At 37.6% G+C, this 22,792-nt stretch overlaps 1 protein-coding gene across 1 annotated transcript in view; it reads right to left on the reverse strand.

Moving 5' to 3' along the window:
• The window catches only part of LOC120526394 (doublecortin domain-containing protein 1-like), a 532,299-nt gene that overhangs the window by 47,785 nt on the left and 461,722 nt on the right, over positions 1–22,792 (reverse strand). Inside the window, exons 21-26 of the mRNA XM_039749547.1 lie at positions 15,960–16,082; positions 15,700–15,799; positions 11,991–12,126; positions 9,479–9,641; positions 9,203–9,379; positions 4,097–4,297 (exon numbers count right to left, since the gene is read on the reverse strand). Of these exons, the coding sequence (XP_039605481.1) occupies positions 4,097–4,297; positions 9,203–9,379; positions 9,479–9,641; positions 11,991–12,126; positions 15,700–15,799; positions 15,960–16,082 (900 nt within the window). The remainder of the gene's footprint in view (positions 1–4,096; positions 4,298–9,202; positions 9,380–9,478; positions 9,642–11,990; positions 12,127–15,699; positions 15,800–15,959; positions 16,083–22,792) is intronic.

Genomic DNA, 22,792 nt, shown 5'->3' on the forward strand with positions numbered 1-22,792 from the left:
ATTAAGAAGGCTAAAAGAATGTTAGGTTTAAATTAGTTTAAATTAGCCGGCACAGGCTTGTTTCTGACTTACTTTGGCTCTTCCCTACCCTCAACGGTAACAGACACAGATAACCGCATTTATTTTATCTTGATTATTCAATGGTAGAACTGAAGTCATAATGTACATAATTCCCCAGTATATGTTTAAACGATCTATAAAAAGGAATAATTTTATAGTGTTACGTTTGTTAAACTACAACAGCATCTACATTATTTTAAATGAAAATGAATGAATGAAGTCTGCTCGCTGCTGCCATCACGTTCACTCGGAAGTGATTGACAGTTCTTTCGTTTTGAATGTGTACCTACCATTTCTATATACTCAACAGCCATTTGTGCTCGACACTTGCCTAACTTTGTTGACACTATTTCTATTCTGAGTACAGTGGAACCTCAGGTCATGAACTGTCTCTGTACACGTACAAACTGGGTTACGACCAAAAAGTTCGCCAAACTTTTGCATCTGTTCACGACCACACACTCAGGTGACGAATGTCCCTCCTGGTTCGTACGTGCCAATGATTTCCGCATGTGTTCAGTCAATCCCTGTACTGTACATTGTTCTCGGTGCATCACGCAGAGGAACTCTCCCTCAAAAATGTAACCTCCTCTTAACTCAGCTTCATCCTTTGGTATAGCGAGAGAGAGAGAGATTAGACAGCGCTTGCTTGCCTGCAGCTGAGAGACAGAGCGCAGGCTCGCGTGCAGCTGAGAGCAAGCGAGCCTGTGTGTGCAGCTGAGCAGGGAGCCTGGGTGTTTGTCTCAGTGTTATTCAATGCTTTTACATTTAGTTTACTATTACACTGTGCATTCTATGTTATAATTAACTATTTTTGTGCTTAAAAATCTTTAAAGAAAATATATTTACATACAGTTTGTATGGTTTGGAATGGATTAATTGTATTTACATACAATCCTATGGGGAAATTAGTTCGGGTCATGACGAAACTGGGTTTACGACCAGAGTTTTGGAACGAATTATGGTCGTCACCCAAGGTTCCACTGTATGTCACGTTACTTTGTGCACAGCACTTGTCTGAATTTACTGACATCCTACTTATGTTGTGCATGGCAACCTTTGTTTGTGTGCGTCATGTCTTATTTTGAGCGCGGCACTTGTTTTTGTGTTCTTTTGCTTCCCTTGAGGGCTACCCCCGTAGTTACTTCCTAGTTTGTATCTGCTTTTAATTAAAAAGTTACATAATACCGTATATACTCGCGGATAACTTCTCCTGTGGATAAGTCGGAACTTGATTTTACTGTATACTTTCTGGTATTTTATAATGTCGGTCATATAAGTCAAATGGTCCAAGAGATTATGATATACTAACACCCACCTGAGAAAGTAACCATGGAGCAAACTGCCTTTTTTTTCTATGTGGGTGCGGCAATGCGCTGTATCAGTGCACGCTCCTAACCTCTCTCTCTCTATTGTGCTTACATGACCACATGGTAATACTGAAACTATTCTGAAATAACATTTGCACTGATTTGTGTTTTTGTATCTCATACCCTCTACACCTTTATTGAAGGAGCGTCCCTGATCTATGATGGAGTGCTCGATAAGAAGAAAATATGAAGCTGGTTTTAAATTAAAAGTCATTGAAGTAGTGAAAGAAATTGGTAACTGCGCTGCTACAACAAAATTCAATGCGTCTGAGAAACTGATGTGAGATTGAAGGAGGCAAGAAGATGTAAAAAAAAAATGTAACTGTCGTATTTTTGAACAGGCATAAAAGTCGGGGATCAATTTTTCGGGTTTCAAGACCTGACTTATACATGAGTATATACAGTAGTTATGTTAATGGTTACTTAATGAGACAGGAATTTAGTTACATATGAATTCTTTTTTTGCTTTCTAGTATTTTGTTTTTATTAATTTTCAGTTTATTATCACAATGTTTGGTAATAAGCAGAGAAATGGGTAACAGTAAAAACAGCTGCCATTTAGCAGTCATTCTCACTTGAACTGGTGTCTGCTATACTTGTCATTAATTGTCGGTCTTTAGATAAACTTAAGATAATGAAATCTGAAAAAATGAATTAAGATGAAAAAAAATATAAGGGAAGTATTACAAAAGAGAAAAAGTGCAAAATAAGAGAAGAAATAAAAGGACAGCTAATTTGACTTTGTATTAAGTTGTGTGTGTGAAAGAATTGATAATCAATGAGCTTTAAGCTGGAAGAACAATACATGGAGTGTAACTGCATGGAATTAAACACAGTGAGTGTGTTAGACCATGCAAACAAAAGAGAGGCTCATTTATTTAATGTCTCACATATGTCAAACCACAACAGAATGGGAAAAGCAAAAACACAGGCTGAGACTGCAGTTGAACTCAGCAAACCTGAAAACATTTATTCAGCCACCATCAGTAGCAGGTAACATGTTAATGAACTATCAAAATATAGTGAACTTACAATATTTTGCGAATTTGAAACTGCCATGGGAAGTTGAGTGGGAGTTGTATAATCCATCATCTCCTGTGATTTCTTTTTGATAGTCTGATATCCTCAAATCAATGAGATCAACCAACTGCAGTCTTTAAGTGTGACGTGCTTTCAAACCCGAAGTCATATAGTAGGATACCAGCCTTAGTTCTGAGGAGTTCTTTCAGTTTATTATTCCTGATTAGTATTTTATAGACATTATTCAGTTTATTGTCAGTCTTCCTTCTTTATTTAATCTTTTATTTATTCAATGGCTGGTATTAAAATTTCTATCCGTTATCTTTAAAATGTGTATCTTTTATTCATTAAAAAAATCATATTAATGAGTTTTTTGTTGGATAAAGATTCTGAAGTTTTATCCTTTCCTTTTTGGAATTACATAACAGCTAAAAACTGGATGATACCAGAGGTGTAGTGCTTATAGAAGAGTACTGGAGCATCTTTCCAGCCTGTAGACATTAGAGGTGGAAATTGCTATGAATGTTTTATAAAAATATGCAGATTAATAAGTATGTTTGTTTTTGAATTTTTGGTCATACCACATTTCTAGTAGCTGCCCTACCATGTTCTTGTGCAATACTTGCACTTATGTTCTCTTCATTCTGACCAATTGTTTGCCTCTTTCTATTGTGCTCAAGTTTTGCATTGCATGTATCAAAATAGCATGCTTCTGGAATGGTTAGTGACAGAGGTAAAGTGGCATAAGGTACGTTTGATGGAATAAATAAAATGATGCAGAGAGGAGGAAAGAAATTCCTTTCAAACACAAACCTTTGTTAAAGTACAAAATGTTGTTTCCTTGTAGTTTGACAGAGTGAGAACTGACATCCATCCATTATCCAACCCACAATATCCGAATGACAGGGTCACAGGGGTCTGCTGGAGCCAATGCTAGCCAACACAGGGCACAAGTCAGGAAACAAACCCTGGGCCGGGCGCCAGCCCACCACAGGGCGCACACACACACACACCAAGCCTACACTAGGAACAATTTAGAATCACCAAAGCACCTAACCTGCATGTCTTTGAATTGTGGAAGGAAACCAGAGCACCTGGAGGAAACCCACGCAGACCGGGGAGAACATGGAAACTCCACGCAGGGAGGACCTGGGAAGCAAACCCAGGTCTCCTTACTGCGAGGCAGCAGCGCTACCCACTGTGCCGCCCCTATATCACTTATAAATTCTGAATTAACAATGTTTTTGAACTTCCTTTTCAAATGCTTGGCTAAGAGTTTACTGATCTTGTTGATTACTCTTTTAGCCTCAGTTTCATCTTCATACTGTATCTTCCTTTATCCAAAATAAGAAAACAGGCTAATTTACTTGTTCATCATTCTCCCCTGTTAATGAGAATTGACTTTTTTTTGTTTTGTTTTGTTCCTGCAGTTACTGATGGCTACTTTTTCCATCAACCTTCTCATCACAAGTCGCACTTACAGTACATACTGCATTCCTCAGTCTATGTAGTTCTTCATTATATTTTGGCACCATGTGGTTGCTTACACACTCAATTTTGCTTCCAACGTCTACAGTCTTTCATCACAATTACCATCATTTCTTAACATAAACAAATTAGTCAGTATTGAAGCTGTTTTTACTTACCGGTCCTCTTCTATAGGTATCCACCGTTGGTTAATATCATCAGGCTTCTTTTCGACCAAATGAATTTCTGATCCTAACTGAACAACACCACCTAAAACTCCAACAACAAGATTGGGGACTTTGCAATTTGAAATGTACCCATCTTTGAACTCAAACTGCTGTCGATGCACTGGTAGGCTTCTGACTGATAAAGGAAGGGGTCTAGGGAAAAATAAAAATAAAACCATATGATTAAATGTGTTGAAATACTACTGGGTCTAACAAAAGTTGATTTTTCATAGAATATTATTTCCTTAATATTGTATATTTTGTTATGTAAAGCAGGGGTGCCCAATGCATCGATTGCGATCGACCGGTAGATCGCAAAGGTAGTGCAGGTAGATCGCGTTGCATTCAAAACGTTAGTCTATCATATATCCTCCTATGGCATTTGCCACTTGATTGACATACAGGGCAGCCAGTCTGAGATCTCTTTTCTTCTAACTGGTCATCCCGCACGCATGATCAAACGCGCGAGATACTGCAAAACTCCGGCTGTGATCTAGTTAGCCTTCCAATTTATATCGACTAAAGAAGGGATTTTTAAAAAAAATGGTTTGGGGAGGGTATTGGCTGGATGTGGAATTGGAAGAGGATTTTTTTTCTCACAATGTCACAGTCGAAGTGCGTTTGTCTGATCTGTCAATCTATCATTGCTATTCCAAAGAAGAAAAATGTGGAAAGGCACTATCGAACTGTTCATAAAAACTACGAAACAGACTTCCTTCCAAAAAGCGATCTGAGAAAGAGAAAGGAGAGGGAACTAAAATCGCAGTTAATCGGACAGCCGTCATTTTTCAGTGCCCTGATTTGGGAAACATCCAAAACATCGCGTCAGAGCTGGAGACGCAATGGAAGGCATGTGTGCAATTTGACAGCATATGCTACACAGAGCAGATTGAAAATTGTCTGTCAGACTTTGACAGACAGTTTCAGGACTCAACTTTACTTGAGCCAATCGCTACATTTAATTGCTATCCATTTAGGGAAGATGTTCAGGGTGATTCACTCACATCAGAAATTGCAACACTGTTTCACTTAAAATTCTTCTACGGTGGAGAATAAGATTTTGACACTACAGGATGACATTCAGCTGAAGTATGGGGATCATGGACCGTTTTGGAACTTGCTCACAGAGGAAAAGTACCCAAACATGAGGAAATGTGCTACCTCCTTGACTGTTTTATTCGGCTCTACTTATTTATGCGAGTCAGCCTTTTCTCACATGAAGATTATTAAATCCAAATACTATAGTGACCATAAATGTATTGAATTGTTATTGTGCCATAAGGGTTATTCAGTTATGCAAGGTATGGGAACATATATTTTATGTATAAAGTATACTCAGTATATAAACTGCTCAAAAAAATTAAAGGAACACTTTGAAAACACATCAGATCTCCACCAAACTGCTCATGCTGAATAATGTTACAGGCAGCATAATGTTCTCCATGGCTTCTCCAGACCCTTTCACTTCTGTCATGTGCTCAGGGTGAACCTGCTCTCATTTGTAAAAAGCACAGGGCACCAGTGGTGCATCTGCCAATTCTGGTATTCTATGGCGAATGCCAATCGAGCTGCCTGCTGCTGGGCAGTGAGCTCAGGGCCCATTAGAGGACATGGGGCCCTTGGGTCACCCTCATGAAGTCTTTCTGGTTGTTTGGTCAGAGACATTCACACCAGTGGCCTGCTGGAGGTCATTTTGTAGGGCTCTGGCAGTGCTCATCCTGTTCCTCCTTGCCCAAAGGAGCAGATACTGGTCCTGCTGATGGGTTATGGACCTTCTATGGCCCTCTCCAGCTCTCCTAGAGTAACTGCTTGTCTCCTAGAATCTCCTCCATGCCCTTGAGACTGTGCAGGGAGACACAGCAAACCTTCTGGCAATGACACGTATTGATGTGCCATCCTGGAGAAGTTGGACTACCTGTGCAACCTCTGTAGGGTCCAGGTATCGCCTCCTGCTACCAGTAGTGACACTGACTGTAGCCAAATGCAAAACTAGTGAAGAAACAGTCAGAAAAGATGAGGAGGGAAAAATGTCAGTGGCCTCCACCTGTTAAACCATTCCTGTTTTGGGGTCATCTCATTGTTGCCCCTCTAGTGCATCTGTTGTTAATTTCATTAACACCACAGCAGCTGAAACTGATTAACAACCCCCTCTGCTACTTAACTGACCAGATTAATATCCCATAAGTTTCATTGACTTTATGCTATACTCTGATTAAAAAGTGTTCCTTTAATTCTTTTGAGCAGTATATATCAGATATATAGATCATTCCGACCCGGTCATTTTAAAAGTTGCGTGCAAGCCGAAAAAGTGTGGGCACCCCTGATGTAAAGTATATTCATCTGATTACTCTCACATTGAAGATACTCGTTAGATCGATTGGTGACTTTAAATGTGTCTGTGTGTGTGCATGTGTGTGTATGCTCTATACAATGGGCTAGCTATAGTGGGCAGTGTGTTTTCGTGAGCCTGAACTAGATAAGCAGGTTACAAAATAAATACATTGTTTAGTTGTGTTTAATATTTTACATATATATACTAAATGTATATTCCAATTGTGATAAGAGGTAGCCCTTGTGGGAGCCATCCACAATATATATTAAAAAATATATATAAAGAATATGGTGCCTTTTTTAATAAAAGTAACAACAGAAAGTGGTACTCAAAAGGACAATTTCAAGGACAAAATAAACAAAGAAAAAAATTAAATCTGCTGTTCTGTGAGTCTGGTGAGGTGGCTCAGCCTATGATCCACCACAGTACTATAGAAAACTCAATCTCTTTCTCACATCTTGTCTCTCTCTTTTTCAGGTCCTGGCCTCTTTCCCTCCCGCCAGTTGAGTATTTGCTCCCTCTGTTCTCATCTGGCTATGAGTCATCTTTAAACCCCACTGCTGGGTCACTTCTGGTCAAGTCCTGGAATGACTTCCTGGGTCAGGAACAGATTTCAATATGCTTCAGCGGCAGTACACTAGAACTCTCATGTCCCTGAACCCTATCTTTAAGTAACCCTTAAAAAGCCAAGCCTCTAAAGCAGCTGTGTGTTTTCATAAGTGAATAGCTTTGTCCCATTTGTTCCATTTTTTCTCAGTTCTTGGTTGCCTTGGGCCATAGTGGAACACTTCTTGAACCTGATAACTTCCGCTGGTGACCCTGCCTAATGCACTTGTAGAGCATGCACCACACATAGAGTCCATATCAGTAAATACCCCTGTGCCCCTGTGTTGTGACACTGTTATGTGAAAGACCTCTCGTGTTGTTACTGTGTGTTACAGCAGTCTTTTCTCTCTCAGGACTCTCTTCTGCCCTGTCCATATACTAGCACTGGATTGCTGGGTACTTCCTTAAAAAGTATAATTGAAATGCTGTATGTTTTCGGCTTATGACTGATGTTTTTTTAGCAGTAATTGCTTCCGGAGAATGGTTCATGGGAAAAATTTGCCATAGTGGTCAATTTACTATGAAAGGTGTTTGTAAAAAACCTCTATTGACAAAAATATTGGGACACACCTCTTAATTATTGAGTTCAGGTGTATCAATCAGACTTATTGCCATAGGTGTATAAAATCAAGCTCCTAGCCATGCAGTCTCCATTTACAAACATTTATGAGTCATTCTGAAGATTCAGTGACTTTAAGCTTGGTACTGTGATAGGATGCCACCTCTGTAATAAGACGGTTCATGAAATTTCATCCCTGCTTGATATTCTATGGGTCACTGTAAGTGGTACTATTGGAAAGTGGAAGCTGTTAAAAAACAGCACCAACTAAGCCACTAAGCTGAAGACCATGTAAAGTCACAGAGCGTGGTCAACAACTGCTAAGGTGCATGGTGTATATAAGTCGCCAATGCACTGCTGATTCCATGGCTGAAGAGTTCCAAACTTCCACTGGCATTCATGTAAGAACAAAAACTGTGTGGCAGAAGCTTCATGAAATGGGTTTCCATGCATGCAAGCCTCAAATCACCAAGTCCAATGGCAAGCATCGGATGGAGTGGTGCAAAGCACGCCACCACTGGACTGTGGAGCAATGGAAATGTGTTCTATAGAGTGATGAATCATGCTTCTCTGTTTGGCAGTCAGGTGGGCGAGTCTAGGTTTGGTGGATGATGGGAGAACCAACTGTAAAGTTTGGTGGAGGAGGGATAATTGTGTGGGGCTGTTTTTCAGGGTTTGTGGTAGGCCCCTTACTTCAGGGAAGGACAATCTTAAAGCTTCAGCATACCAAGACCTTTTCAACAACACTGTGCTTCCAACTTTATGGAAACAGTTTGGGGAAGGCCCTTTTCTATTCCAGCATGACTTTGCCCCAGTGCACAAAGCAAAGTCCATAAAGACATGGTTGGATGAATTCAGTGTGGAAAAACATGACTGGCCTGCACATATCCCTGACCTCAACCCCAATGAACACCTTTGGGATGAACTGGAATGAAGACTGCCAGCCAGGCATTCTCATCCAACATCAGTGCCTGACCTCCTAAATTTTCTACAGAATGAATGGGCACAAATTCCCACAGAAACACTCCAAAATCTTGTGGAAAGCTTTCCAAGAAGAGTTGAATCTGTTATAGCTGCAAAGGGGGGATTAACTCCATATTAAAGTCTATGTGTTTGAATGTCATTAAAGTCCTGGGTGCTTTAATGGTCAGGTGTCCCAATACTTTTGTCCATATAGTGTACATATAAAACTGGCTGCATCAAATAAATTATTTAATTTGCAAAGTGTAATTATCCAGACATATGCATAGTATGTAGCAGTTAGTGTAGTGTATATTAAGAGCACATATCTTTCACATATTTGTTTGAAATCCTTCAAACATCAATTTAAGCTCTAGTGTTATAATGAGAGATAATATATCATCTGTTGAAACAAGCTATTTAACAATGCTAACCCATTGAGGCTGAGATGGAGTGCTTATTTGATTACTATGGTATTAAAAGCAAAATGTGTTGTCTGTTTGTCTGCTGTTGAAGTTAAATGCCTGTGTTTAGTGACATTTTGGTATAATGAGAATAATGGTATGCATTTCAAACTACCTGCCAACAATAGCATGCTCACTTGTACTTATGGTAGAGATCTTTATTAGTGAAGCTGTGTCCTCTGTGATTCTGAACAGCATTTTCATCATTGTTGTTATCATCATCACTCAAGTGGTGAGTTTCTGTTTGCCAGGGATATTTAAAGGGTACATATTTTTTCTCCATTTTCCGATGAGCTTTTGTATGCGAGTCTTCTCTAAAAGGAAAATATAGCAAAAAATAGTAAAATTTTACAACATGAATTTTCCACTTTCACCACTAGATGAAATATCTTTAAAAAACTTTTTGAACTTACAGCTCTTTACAGACTTCTTCACTTGATTTATTTTCATTATATTTTTCCTGTGTTGCAATTTCATCAAGATCTTCTTTGTTTTCTTCTTCACTTATTACTGCACACTCAGCTACAATCAGCTTAGCCCCCTGTACCAACTCTCCATCAACCTGCATAACCAAACCTAGATAGATAGATAGATAGATAGATAGATAGATAGATAGATAGATAGATAGATAGATAGATAGATAGATAGATAGATAGATAGATAGATAGATAGATAGATAGATAGATAGATAGATAGATAGATAGATAGATAGATAGATAGATAGACAAACCATCCATAAGCCATCTACCCTTTTTTGGTCCTTTTATGAAAATCAATGTCATGGAGAGGTAGTATCTATCCCAGGAAGAATAGACATAAGGTAGGAACAGGAGATATGGTGACACATCATACTTATGTATAGTTATACACAGCCAAATTCATATATTGAATACTATATTATTCCATTAAATCTGAGCAGCCACATAGTTCTCTGAAACCCAACGAATGTCAATGAAACTATAACACAGATAAAATAGCGGATTTTTTATATCATAAAAATTTAATAATACACGAGTGTACAGGGCCTTGGAGGTGAAAGCACAAAAATATGGGAAACCAATAAGAATAAGCCTCTCAGGGCCTTTTGGTCCCCTGCCTGGGCTGCTTCTGATGGAAGCCTGTCTATCACTTCTACAATTAGAAAAGAGCAAGTGAACTCCCAAGGTTATTCTTACATAACTCTCTCTAGCAGGCTCATGTGTTCCTACATTCTTGAATCCCAACCACAAAGTACTGAGTAAGGCAACCCCCTAGAAATTTCTTCAACATACCAAGGTGCAGAAAGACATATCATGGATAAAATATTTCCCTGTGGCCACCTAATGGCATGAGGGACTTCTGACATACTTCCTATGCTCCTGACGTGCTCGAGACCTACATTAGTGGCCTGAGGCACTGAAAAACGTGTGCAATACAAAAGGGCACTGGGAAATACGCACTGACAAAAGAGAACTATGGCAAAGTGACAAATGAGTGTAGCTAATTGACTAGTTAACTGGCTACCATTTTTATCTTGGGCAGTTTCTATGAAGAAAAGTGCTGGAATTTAATTAGCAGAAGCTTACAAAACAATATATCCTTTGCACATTAAATTTGTTATTAGCTTTAAGATTCGCACCATGGGTTGACATTGCAGCTGCCTTTGAAGAACTTGTAAATACATTTAAACATAAAGCATGTTATATCACGAAAGGAAAAAGGAAATGTAATTTTATTTTGGTATGTTATTGTCTTAAATGTAATGTATTTGTTGATTCCCTTGTTTGTGATCTGTGTGTAATAAATTATCCTAGCCATTTAAGAACATTGAACACGCAAAAGGAAACTGGAAATGTGTTTTATGTCGTTATATTAACTTCAATGTCTTTCTGTATGGACTTATACACAAACTGTTTGTAATAAGTGAGCCTAAGAATACTGCCCACAGTGCCGTCCAGTTTGCAACAGAAAGAGAGATAGAAACAAATACCTGCTATTAAGGTAGCAGAGCATTCTGATGGATATGAACATGAACCTGTGTGCACAGTTATCATTTTAATTGTAACTTGACATGAATTTTTGGCCATTTCTCCCACTCCTTCATTCAAATCAAGATATGTTTAGCTTAATTGATGCCTAGAACAGTTATCGCAAACAAATGGAGGTTTAAACTTGTTGCAAAGGATTGTATAGTAAAGGTACCCTTTTATTTACATGGGTCATTTGTGTTATACAGTATGTATATAGTGTTTCTCTTTGCGTTTGATATTTTGCTATGCTACACATACATTTCATGCATATTACTACAAAGATGTCTTTCCAGTAAACTATATTAACCCTCAACCCCTCAACTCATTTTTTTGCTGCCCACATTTTTCCTGCACACATTTGTCACTGCACTCTTTAGTTGGTGCTTATTTGTTGGCACCTTTTTGTCCTGCATACTTTTGTTCAGCCACTAGTGGCTGATAATGTTACTGACTCCAGGGGTCTATACGCAGTATTGAGAGTGTACTGCTGTTTATCAAGGGTGGCTTCTCATTACTGACAATGAAAGTATTGTCAGTGGAGCTACCACTAGGGCAATATGCAATTTAAATTAAGACAGTTTTGGACCTTGGATTTTTTAATGAACTTTTAAAAAACATTTCATAGTTATAGTATTAGAAAATTTGAAACAGGTCTTTTTTTTTCCTTGTAAGCCACTTTTTAATATTGAATGCCCTACTTAAAGTTTAACATAACATTCTCAAACTCCCCTTAATTCAGTTCAGGGTTGTGTGACACCTAAGGCTATCCTGGTAACACTAGGTGCAAGGCAAAATTCAACCATCCATCACAGGATTCATTCATGCATACATCCACACTGACACTCAATCTCACACAATGTTTATTGAAACAGAAAAAGGAAGTAAAATAAAAGAAAAAGAAAGAGAGACAACGCACCTTCATTTCTATGCATGGCCCAGTAGTTGCGAATTAATGAAATATCTGATTCCAGGTTGCTGAGAATAATTCGTTTCTTGTATTCAGCCACAGATAATTTGGGGTCAATGAACTTCTCACCACAGGACACATAAACCTTTTGATGAGTTATAAAAATAATTGTACAATTCTGACCTTTAGTATCAGTTATTTTTTACAATTAAAAGACAATCACTTCTTATAAAGTATACTGGTTAAATATAAAATCATATCAATGCGACATACAACATTTTTTGTTATTCATTCTAGAACTACAAACAGCATAATGTCAGAGGTTTTGCCTGAAGTCAAAGACAAATGGTTTTCTGGTCAGAATCTGGAGACGACTCTATAGTCTAGTCCCCTCTGGGAAAAAAAAATCAATCAATCAATCAATCAATCAATCAATCTAGATCCTAAAATGTGTTACAGTGTACATTATGAAAGGATAGTTCCAATGGACGGCCTGAAAGTGGGTTTACACATTAATGCACAACAATATCTTTCACCCTAATTGTTGTTGCATTGAACCTTCTGATGGTAACACCCATGTAGAAATCATAAAGAAGTGTGACATGGTGCAGATTGTGATAAAGTCAAATTAGGCAAAGTGACCTGCAGGTGAATACAAATGAAGGACTGTTCAGGTGTGTTCAATACAGTTTGATGATGTCAGATTTAAACAATATATTCTGGCATCTGAAGAGAAACCATTGTAAGCAACTGATTTTTACCCCAAGCTGAGCCATACTAAGAGGGTAATAGAAAACTAGGCAGATGCAGTTTCAACACCTATGACTTGACTTTGCACAACCAAGAAAGAATATATACTATGTAATCAGGACCCCAGAATACAGTATGAGGAGCATGGTAATTAGGGGAGTGCAGAAGAATACACATTGTACATTTAAGGGAGCAAAGGTAGGTCCATGCTTCCACCCATAAAGGTGGCCAAAGGGTTGCAGTAATTAAGAAGGTGGTATTAAAATCTTGCAATACAAAGGGAAGAACAAGCTGTCCAAAAGCAGTAAAGGGATTCTCTACTCTTTATTTAGTATGTGATCAGGAAAGACATATGTCACATAGCTGTTAAGAAACAGTGTTGCCTGGTGGTAATGAACCCTGAGCTGCCCAAAGATGCAGTGATGAGGCTGCTACTAGTAAGAAGTGTGGGAATAAAATGCAGAGCACAATGACTTGTTGCAGTGAAAGAAAGAAAGAAAAAAAGACTTAATAGAATGGGATCTGAGTATAAGCAGGTGTTCTGTTTAATCAAGGTATCCAAAATTAAAATTTTTATTAAAATTAAATATATATAAATGTCATCTTTGCTTTTTTATTCTTTTGTTTTTCTATTGTTCTTTTGTTTTCTCTGTATCAAGTTTGAAGTAAATGGATTCTAACCTGCCTTTCTTAATTATAATTTTAGAGAAGGCAGTCATTATTCAGTTAAATAACCATCTCAATAAACATGCTATTCTTGATAAATTTCAGTCGGGTTTTAGAACAAATCACAGCACAGAAACTGCACTTGTTAAAGTAGTAAATGACTTGTGGGTAAATACAGACAGAGGCCATTTATCTGTTTTCATCCTCTTAGATCTGAGTGCCGCATTTGACACCATTGATCACAATATTCTTAGAAATCACCTTAGTCAATGGGTGGGCCTCTCTGGCAGGGTCCTAAATTGGTTTGAATCCTACCTGGTAGGTAGAAAATTCTTTGTTAGTTGTGGTAATCACATCTCAAAGTCACATGATATTCTATATGGTGTTCCACAAGGCTCTATCCTGGGTCCGCTGCTCTTCTCAATCTATATGCTTCTGTTAGGTCAGATTATCTCGATGCACAACGTGAGTTACCACAGCTATGCCTGATTACTCACACGCTGTAAATTCACTAACACAACGTCTTACTTGTGTTTCTAATTGGATGAATAGTAATTTTCTCAAGCTAAATAAAGAGAAAACAGAAATTTAGTGATTGGCAATAAAGGAGACAATTAGATTATTAGAAATAAACTTGATGTATTAGGATTAAAAGTCAAGATGGAGGTAAAAAGCTTAGGGGTAACTGTTGACTGTATCCAGAATTTTAAATCACATATTAATCAGACCACTAGGACAGCATTTTTTCACTTAAGAAACATAGCAAAATTTAGACCTCTAATATCATTGAAAGATGCTGAGAAATTAGTTCACGCTTTTGTTTTCAGTCGACTAGATTACTGTAACTCACTCCTCTCAGGACTACCCAAAAAAGACATAAATCGTTTTCAACGAGTGCAGAATGCAGCTGCTTGAATCCTAACTAGGAAAAGAAAATCCAAGCACATTTGTCCAGTTTTGATGTCACTACACTGGTTGCCTGTGTCATTCAGAATTGACTTTAAAATACTGCTTGTGGTTTACAAAGCCTTAAATAATCTCGCTCCATCGTATATATCAGAATGTCTGACACCTTATATTCCAAATCGTAACCTTAGATCCTCAAATGAGTGTCTGCTTAGAATTCCAAGAGCAAAACTTAAAAGAAGTGGTGAGGTGGCCTTTTGCTGTTATGCACATAAAATCTGGAATAGCCTGCCAATAGGAATTCGCCAGGCTGATACGGTGGAGCACTTTAAAAAACTGCTAAAAACACATTACTTTAACATGGCTTTCTGATAACTTCACCTTCATCTAAGGCTGATACTCTGTGTACTCAATTCATTATAATAACTATTCATGATGGCTCTAAAATCCGTACTGACCCCTACTCTCTCTTATTTTTCTTTTCCCAGTTTTCTGTGGTGGCGATCTGCGCCATCACCACCTAATCAAAGCACCGTGATGTCCTACATTGATGGATTAAAAGCCAGAAGTCTACATGACCATCATCATCAAGTCCTTCCAAGAGAACCCTAAATACAAAGAGGATTGGTTCATTTATGTTAGGTAGAATGCCCAGAAGGGACTGGGCGGTCTCATGGTCTGGAACCCCTGCAGATTTTATTTTTTCTCTCCAGCCGTCTGGAGTTTTTTTTTGTTATTTCTGTCCTCCCTGGCCATTGGACCTTACTCTTATTCTATGTTAATTAGTGTTGTCTTATTCTAATTCTTTACTTTTTTCATCATGTAAAGCACTTTGAGCTACATTATTTGTATGAAAATGTGCTATATAAATAAATGTTGTTGTTGTTGTTGGATGTATCTGTTGTTATTATTATTGGTTTGGTTGAGTAGGATTCCAATGTAATGTTCTTCTTTTTAAAAATGAAATAAAATATTTTACATCTTAAAATAAAGAAACAAATAAATGTCATCTAAGTTGGTTAAGAGCATGCAATGACACAGCGTATTACATCACACACCACACGAAGAACCACCTAATGATCCCAGATTAGGACCCAAGCGCTGCCATGCAACAGGTGACACCTCAGCACCCCACTAAACAGTGCGATTTGTTTTTTGTTTTTTTTTTACAATGGCTGGAGCGTCAATTCTGCCACCAATCCAGTTGGAGATCCTGCTTGCAGGGCCAGATGCGGTCATACCCAAGACAAAACAATTGCAGGTTAAGGGCCTTGCTCAAGTACATATCTATTAACGTACAAACATACACCCAGTTTTTTAATTGTAATAATATTTCTTGATTTTATTCTGTCGTCAAAATAATATTTCAATTATTTCTGAGTGTAATTTTACTCACCAGCTGATCTCTTTGTGTATCTTTAAGATTAGTTAGTTCTCTTCCATCTGCATCAAAAAGCCTCCGAGCAGCAAATGGTAAATTCAGAATGACAGTACACCTGCGAATGCCATAAAAGGATCTTATTTTATTCATATAATACATTATTGCTTACATTGATTAACTCTTCACTAGTGACCATAAAAAATATTTTCAATTTGTTTTCCAGACTAACGTTCACACCTTTCATCAAACATTTTGTAAACATGCTTATTCACTACCTTTCAAGGAACTGTTGAAACTCCAGCCTGTGTATCTTCTGGCCGCTGTCCTCCTCATGGTCTTCAGTGGTAGATTTCTTCTGGTCACGTTTCTTCTTTTTTGGTCTACCTGTAAACTTTTGGCTACAAAGTACACATACTTAATTATTTTCTCTTTATAAAAGGCATAAAATTACTTCTTAATTATTCTAAAATAAGGTCATTTTTTTCATTTTAATGATTACTACCATATTTGTAATTCTAGTACCCATATTGTTTTTCAATTTTAACTTCTCTAAAATCAGGATTCATCTTAAAATTGATGGTGTCCTATAAAGAAACTGTTGTCATCCATGTTACTCATTGGCCCTGTTTCAAAGAGACTAGCTGTGCCTGTCTACCCGGACATCTCCATCTTAAAACCCAAAGACAGGGATGAGAGGCTCAAGATTAAGCAGCTTTCACCATTATGCTCTCCAGCAGGTTTCTGGCCTTTCTGAGAACTCTTTGAAACATTCATTACAGTGTGATAGGTGTACTGTCCTACTCCTGACGCACGCTGTAGTAAGACACCAGGTAGATGGAAAAACCTGTGCAAATCGATCTTGGTTTATTAGTTGAGACTGCCAGCTTTTAAGAACTTGTATCTGAGCTAAAACTGGTTTATATAAAATATAGCAGGTTTGATTTCATTCATGTTTATTTCAAGTGCTTTATTAATTCTATCATTATTCTAGGGATACCATTTAGTGTTCTACTTTTTGTATGATTGCTATCATTTTCATCATTTCTCTGCACAGCCATGTTCATATTATTTATGGTTACTATTATGTTTTCACATTTCTCTGAACAAAATGAAAATGAATTATTTTGAAGTAAAAACCAATTCAGTTTAATATAATCATTTCACTTCCTGCTCTATGATGGACTGGCATCTCAACTGGGAATGGATTGCTGCCAGGATGTAAGATTTTTCTTTATTTGTTTTTACATTGTTGTAACAATCTTCATTGGGCAATATCTTGGAAGTATATTTTTAATAGACAGAAAAGGTTCAAATTTTATTTTTTTTTTTTATTTGGTCATGCATGAGATCCCTGACAAGGTTGACTGATGCAAGCACTACCACTTTGGAATGAGATGGGGTGCTGTCACTAATGATATGCTCTCCTTCTTCCACAGCCTGGGAAAGATGCACAGTGAGGGCATGCATATCCGGCCGTGATGTCCAAAACAACTTTGCCCCTTCCAGTCGTTTTGCCATAAAAAGGGGAGATCCAGGAAGGTTTTTTTTTATTTTTTTTTATTTATTTATTAATTTTATTACAATCAATACATAGCAATCAAGTTTTTACAAAAAAAAAGAATTATGCTAAGAACAGATCGATCCCCACCCTTGAGAGAGAGAGCAAGCCCAAACGGTGTAAAATTTAAGGCTTTTAAAAATACCTAAATCAACAAATTCTCTGTGCTTTATAAAATCATTTCAAAATATTACTGATTAGATCCTGCCATGTTTTGAAAAAAGTCTGCACAGATCCTCTAACTGAGTATTTGATTTTTCCAATTTTAAATAATATAACACATCAGTTTCCCACTGACTTAAAAGAGGAGAGTTTGGGTTCTTCCAGTTTATCAGAATAAGTCTGCGTGCCAGCAGTGTAGTGAATGCAATCACAATTTGTTTGTCTTTCTCCACTTTAAGACCCTCTGGAAGAACCCCAAACACAGCTGTTAATGGGTTAGGAGGGATTGTGAGTCCAAGACTGTCTGAGAGGTAATTAAAAATTTTTGTCCAGAATAATGTTAATTTGGAGCAGGCCCAGAACATGTGACCTAGTGAGGCTGGGGCTTGGTTGCAACGTTCGCAGGTTGGATCATGCCCTGGAAACATTTTGGAGAGTTTTAGTCGAGACAGATGTGCTCGATATATAATTTTGAGTTGTATAATTGTATGCTTTGCATATGGAGCTTGAGTGAATTCTCTGCATTGCTACTTTCCACTCCTTTTCTGATATATTAATTGAGAGGTCATTTTCCCAGTGTCCTCTTGGATCTTTGAAAGGAAGGGATTGTAAAAGGATTTTATATATTGTAGAGATGGAGTCTAACTCCTTGAAATTGAGCAATAATTTTTCCAGCGTGGATGAGGGTGCAAGATGAGGAAAATCTGGAAGGTTCTGTTTAACAAAGTTCCTGATTTGAAGATAGTGAAAGAAATTTGTAGCTGGAATGTTAAATTTGGAATGTAATTGTTCATAGGATGCAAAGACGTTGTCTATATAAAGATCTCTAAGCAAGTTAATTCCAAATTTTTCCAGATATTAAAACTGCATATGTTTGTGAGGGTTGAAAGAGGTGGTTCTTTTGCAGGGGTGCCACAGAAAGAAGCTTCTCCGTCTTAAAATGCTTTCTACATTGGTTCCAGATTCTAAGTGAGTGGAGCACAATTGGGTTATTAGTGTATTGCCGATAGCGTGTGTTTATTGGAGCACAAAGCAAGGAATACAAAGAAGTACTGCAGGATTTTACTTCTATTGCGGTCCATGCCTGTGTATGTTCTTCTATTTGTGTCCAGGTTCTTATCGACTGTATATTTGCCGCCCAGTAATAAAACTGGAAGTTAGGTAGAGCCATGCCGCCTTCTGCCTTTTGTCTTTGTAGGGTCGCTCTTTTGATGCGTGGATGTTTAGAATTCCAAATAAATGAGGTTATTGTTGAATCTAATTGCTTAAAGAACGATTTATTAATGTATATTGGTATGTTTTGAAATAAAAAGGAGCTTAGGAAGAATATTCATCTTAACAGTGTTAATTCTTCCAGCTAGTGTGAGATGAAGGGTTGACCATCTATGCAAGTCTTGTTTAATTTTTTCCATACACGACGAAATTTTGTTGATAAAGAGCTTTATGTTTACTTGTGATGTTTACCCGAGGTATTTAAACTGTTCTGCAATGATAAAAGGAAGGGTGTCTAATCTAATATTATATGCTTGCGAATTCACGGAAAGAGTACACTTTTATTCAGATTAATTCTGAGACCAGAGAGCTTTTGAAATTCTGTGAGTGCTGCTAAGACTGCAGGCACAGAATTTTCTGGGTCCGATATATACAGTACCATGTCATCTGCATATAATGAGATTTTCTGTTCCAGTCCTTCTCTGCTAATCCCCTTTATCTGATCAGTATTTCGACAATGTATTGCCAGTGGTTCAATGGCAATTGCAAACAGCAGTGGTGACAAAGGGCATCCTTGTCTTGTGCCACGTTCTAGTTTAAAGTAGTCTGAGCAAATGTTATTGATGCAAACTGAAGCTTCTGGGTTAGTATACAGTAATTTAATCCATGCACAAATGTTGGGCCAAACCCAAACTTCTCCAAAATAGTAAAAGGTATTTCCATTCAATCATGTCGAATGCTTTTCTGCATCCAATGATAATAATATTTCTGGGGTGTTTGATTTAGTTGGTGAGTATATTACATTAAACAGGCGTCGAAGATTTGAAGATAAGTGTCGGCCCCTAATAAATCCAGTTTGGTCTTGTGATATTACTGAGGGAGCACTTTCTCCATCCTTCTAGCTATGATTTTAGAGAGTATTTTAACGTCGTTATTCAGAAGTGAAATTGGTCTGTATGATGCACATTGTAATAAGTCCTTATTTTGTTTTGGAAAGACAGTGATTAGTGCTTGGCGAAAGGTTTGTGGAAGAGATTGGTTATCTCTGGCTTCTGTAAATGTTGCTAAAGGAGGGAGCTAGCTGAGCGGAGAATTTCTTGTAAAACTCTGCAGGGTAGCCATCAGGGCCTGCTGCTTTTCCACCTTGGAGTGACTTTATAGCATCCAGTAATTCTGATAATGACAGAGGTTTATCGAGCTCCTCCACACTAATAGCGTCAATTTGTGGTATCTGTAATTTATCCAGAAATGCATTAGATTGTATATTGTCTTCTTTAAACTCAGTAGTATATAGGGATTTATAGTAGTCTCTAAAAGTGTACATTATATTTTTGTGTTCGATGATTTTATCTCCATTCGTGTTAGTAATTACGAGATTGCGTTATGCATCTTGCTTGTGAATTTGTTGCGCTAAAAGCTTATTAGCTTTCTCTCCATGTTCATAATAATGATGTCTGGATTTGTAAATTAGTTGTTCGGTTTCTTTAGTTGTCAAGAGGTTTAATTCTGAATGTAGAGCCTGCCTCCTCTTATGTAGAGTCTCGCTTGGTAGTCTGGCATGTTCTTCATCTATTTTAGTAATTTCGCTTTTTATCTCTGCTACTTTCTTCGCGGATTTATTTCTGTGGGAAAGATATGAGATAATCTGTCCTCTTAAGAAGGCCTTAAGAGTTTCCCAGAGTATTCCTGCAGAGATCTCAGGGGATGTATTTGTCTCTAGAAAGAATTCAATTTGTTTGGATATAAATTCAGTACAATTCTCGTCAGCTAATAGAAGCGGATTGAGGCGCCATCTGCGGGTGAGTGTATGGGGCTTAGTAATTTCAGCTCCAAGATCATCGGAGCATGGTCTGAAATAACAATAGCATCGTATTTACAAGATTTAATCTTAGGCAAGAAGTTATTATCTATAAAGAAGTAATCAATCCTTGAGTAGCAATGATGTACTGGTGAGTAGAAAGAATATGTTCTTGAATTTGGGTTTAAAACCTCCAGGGATCTGATAAGTTGTGATCAGTTATAAACTTTGTAATTATCTTTGCGGTGTTAGTTGCGTTCCCCTGTGGAGGAAGTCTTATCTAAAAGTGGATTTAGAACACAATTAAAGTCCCCAGCCATTATAAGTTTATGAGTGTTCAGATTGGGAATGGATGCAAATAAATTTTGTATAAATTCCTTATCATCAACATTAGGTGCATAAACATTTATCAAAATCATTTTACAGTTAGATAAGTCTCCCATGACCATCACATATCTCCCTTCAGGATCCAATACTACATCTGATGCTACAAATGGTACTGTTCTATGTATGAGAATTCCCACCCCTCTAGTTTTCTTTGTAAAACTAGAATGGAACATTTGGCCAGTCCAGTCTTTTGCAGCGGAACTGATCCTTACTTAGTAAGTGGGTTTCCTGTAAAAATACTATTTTAGCATTTAGACCTGTTAGGTGAGAAAGTACTTTCTTTCTCTTTAATTCGTGATTCAGGCCTTTAACATTCCAGCTTACGAAGTTAACTGTCCCATCATGGAGACACTGATTCTGAGTTTTTGGTGTCATATTATAGTCTTAACTGGAAGTGAAATAGTTTAGGTCTTAATTTCCTATTCCCCCAAGAGTTGTTGCCATGCAGCTTATTATTACGTTGATAGTTATAATTATAAAGATTGAGCTGATAGATTAGATATAGATCAAGCCTGCTCTCTTTCTCTTCCCCTTAACCCCCACCTTTTTGCCTCCCCAGGTGAGGCTAAAACCCACTTCATGCAGTCCCAGTCCTCTGACATACCCAGAGACAGAGCACGTCCAAAGCACATCAAGCCCCCATGCAGTGGCTTTAAGGTTAAAAGATAGAGATATCTGTTACCAATATAGTCTTTAAAAGAGGAAAAGAAAAAAAAAGAAAAGAATTTTGCACTTAATATATATATATATATATATATATATATATATATATATATATATATATATATATAATCTTCATCAATTTTAGTGCATTAAGATGATATCCCCAGATAATAAACCCAGGTGATGGTGTTAAAGATGTGTCCAAAACAAGCATAACAAGTCTTAATGCAGTAATAGCAATAACAGCAAACCAAGGGTATGATATTGAACAGTCTCATTTAGGGTACACATGAAATAATTAGAAAAGAAAAAAGAGGAGGAAAACGTAATTAAGCACAATAAAACATAAACATTTAGCCCTAGTAATACTAAGTAATGATAAGTAATAAGTAAGTAATAATAATATAAGAATATGAGAATATATGCTGATAAAAACCCGTATTTTAAAACAAATAGATCAGACAGTAGATTATTAATCCTAGCTTTATCATTTACCGCCATGACTCACAATTATGTATCAGAATAGTCCCGGGATCAGCTTTCTTAACTCATTTTCTGCCTCCTCCTTGCTAGCGAAAACATAGAAATGACCCTGCCATTCCACTTTCAGTTTTGCGGATACAGGAGGCCGTATTTGACATTGGCTTGCCGTAGCAGCTGTTTAATATTATAGAAGGCGGCGTTTGATAGCTGTTGCTGGAGAGAAGTCAGGGAAGACGCGAATGTGGCAATTTTCATATATAATATCTTCCTTTTTTTTCCTGAGGAGTTCCATCACCTCTAACTTAAATGATAATCGTTCAAAACGAACTATAAAAGATCTTGGTCGGGGTCTGACGGTGTTTGATCAGCGTCGCGTAAGCGCTGCTATCTCAGATTCTGCTTTAAAGTCGCCCCCGATTATTTTAGAAAAAAGTTCAGTTGCGAATTTCACAGGGTTTAAACTTTCTCGATTCTCCGGCAGGCCTTCAATTCTGACATTATACCTTCTATTCCCATCTTCTAAAGCAGCCAGTCTGTCTCCAAGTTTTTCTCCGAGTTTTTTACATTCCGAACTGACATTTACTGCTCTTTCCTCGGCACTGGCAGCTAGATGTTCGGCTATTTTGATCCGATTCGTGAATGTCTCACTAAGATGCTCCAATTGATCAGCAAGCGTGCTCAGTTTAACCGAGTTTTTCTCAATGCGCTCTTCAATTTTACCCAGCACCTGTCGAAGTTCAAGTTGTACTTCTTGACGCAGCCTTTCATTTGCCTGTTGGATTTCCTGTTTTAATTCCTGTTTCAGTCTCTCAAGTGCCTTTGCCGTTGCTTTCTCATTAGCCTTC

The sequence above is a fragment of the Polypterus senegalus genome, chromosome 1 (assembly GCF_016835505.1).
Source record: "Polypterus senegalus isolate Bchr_013 chromosome 1, ASM1683550v1, whole genome shotgun sequence".
Lineage (NCBI taxonomy): Eukaryota > Metazoa > Chordata > Cladistia > Polypteriformes > Polypteridae > Polypterus > Polypterus senegalus.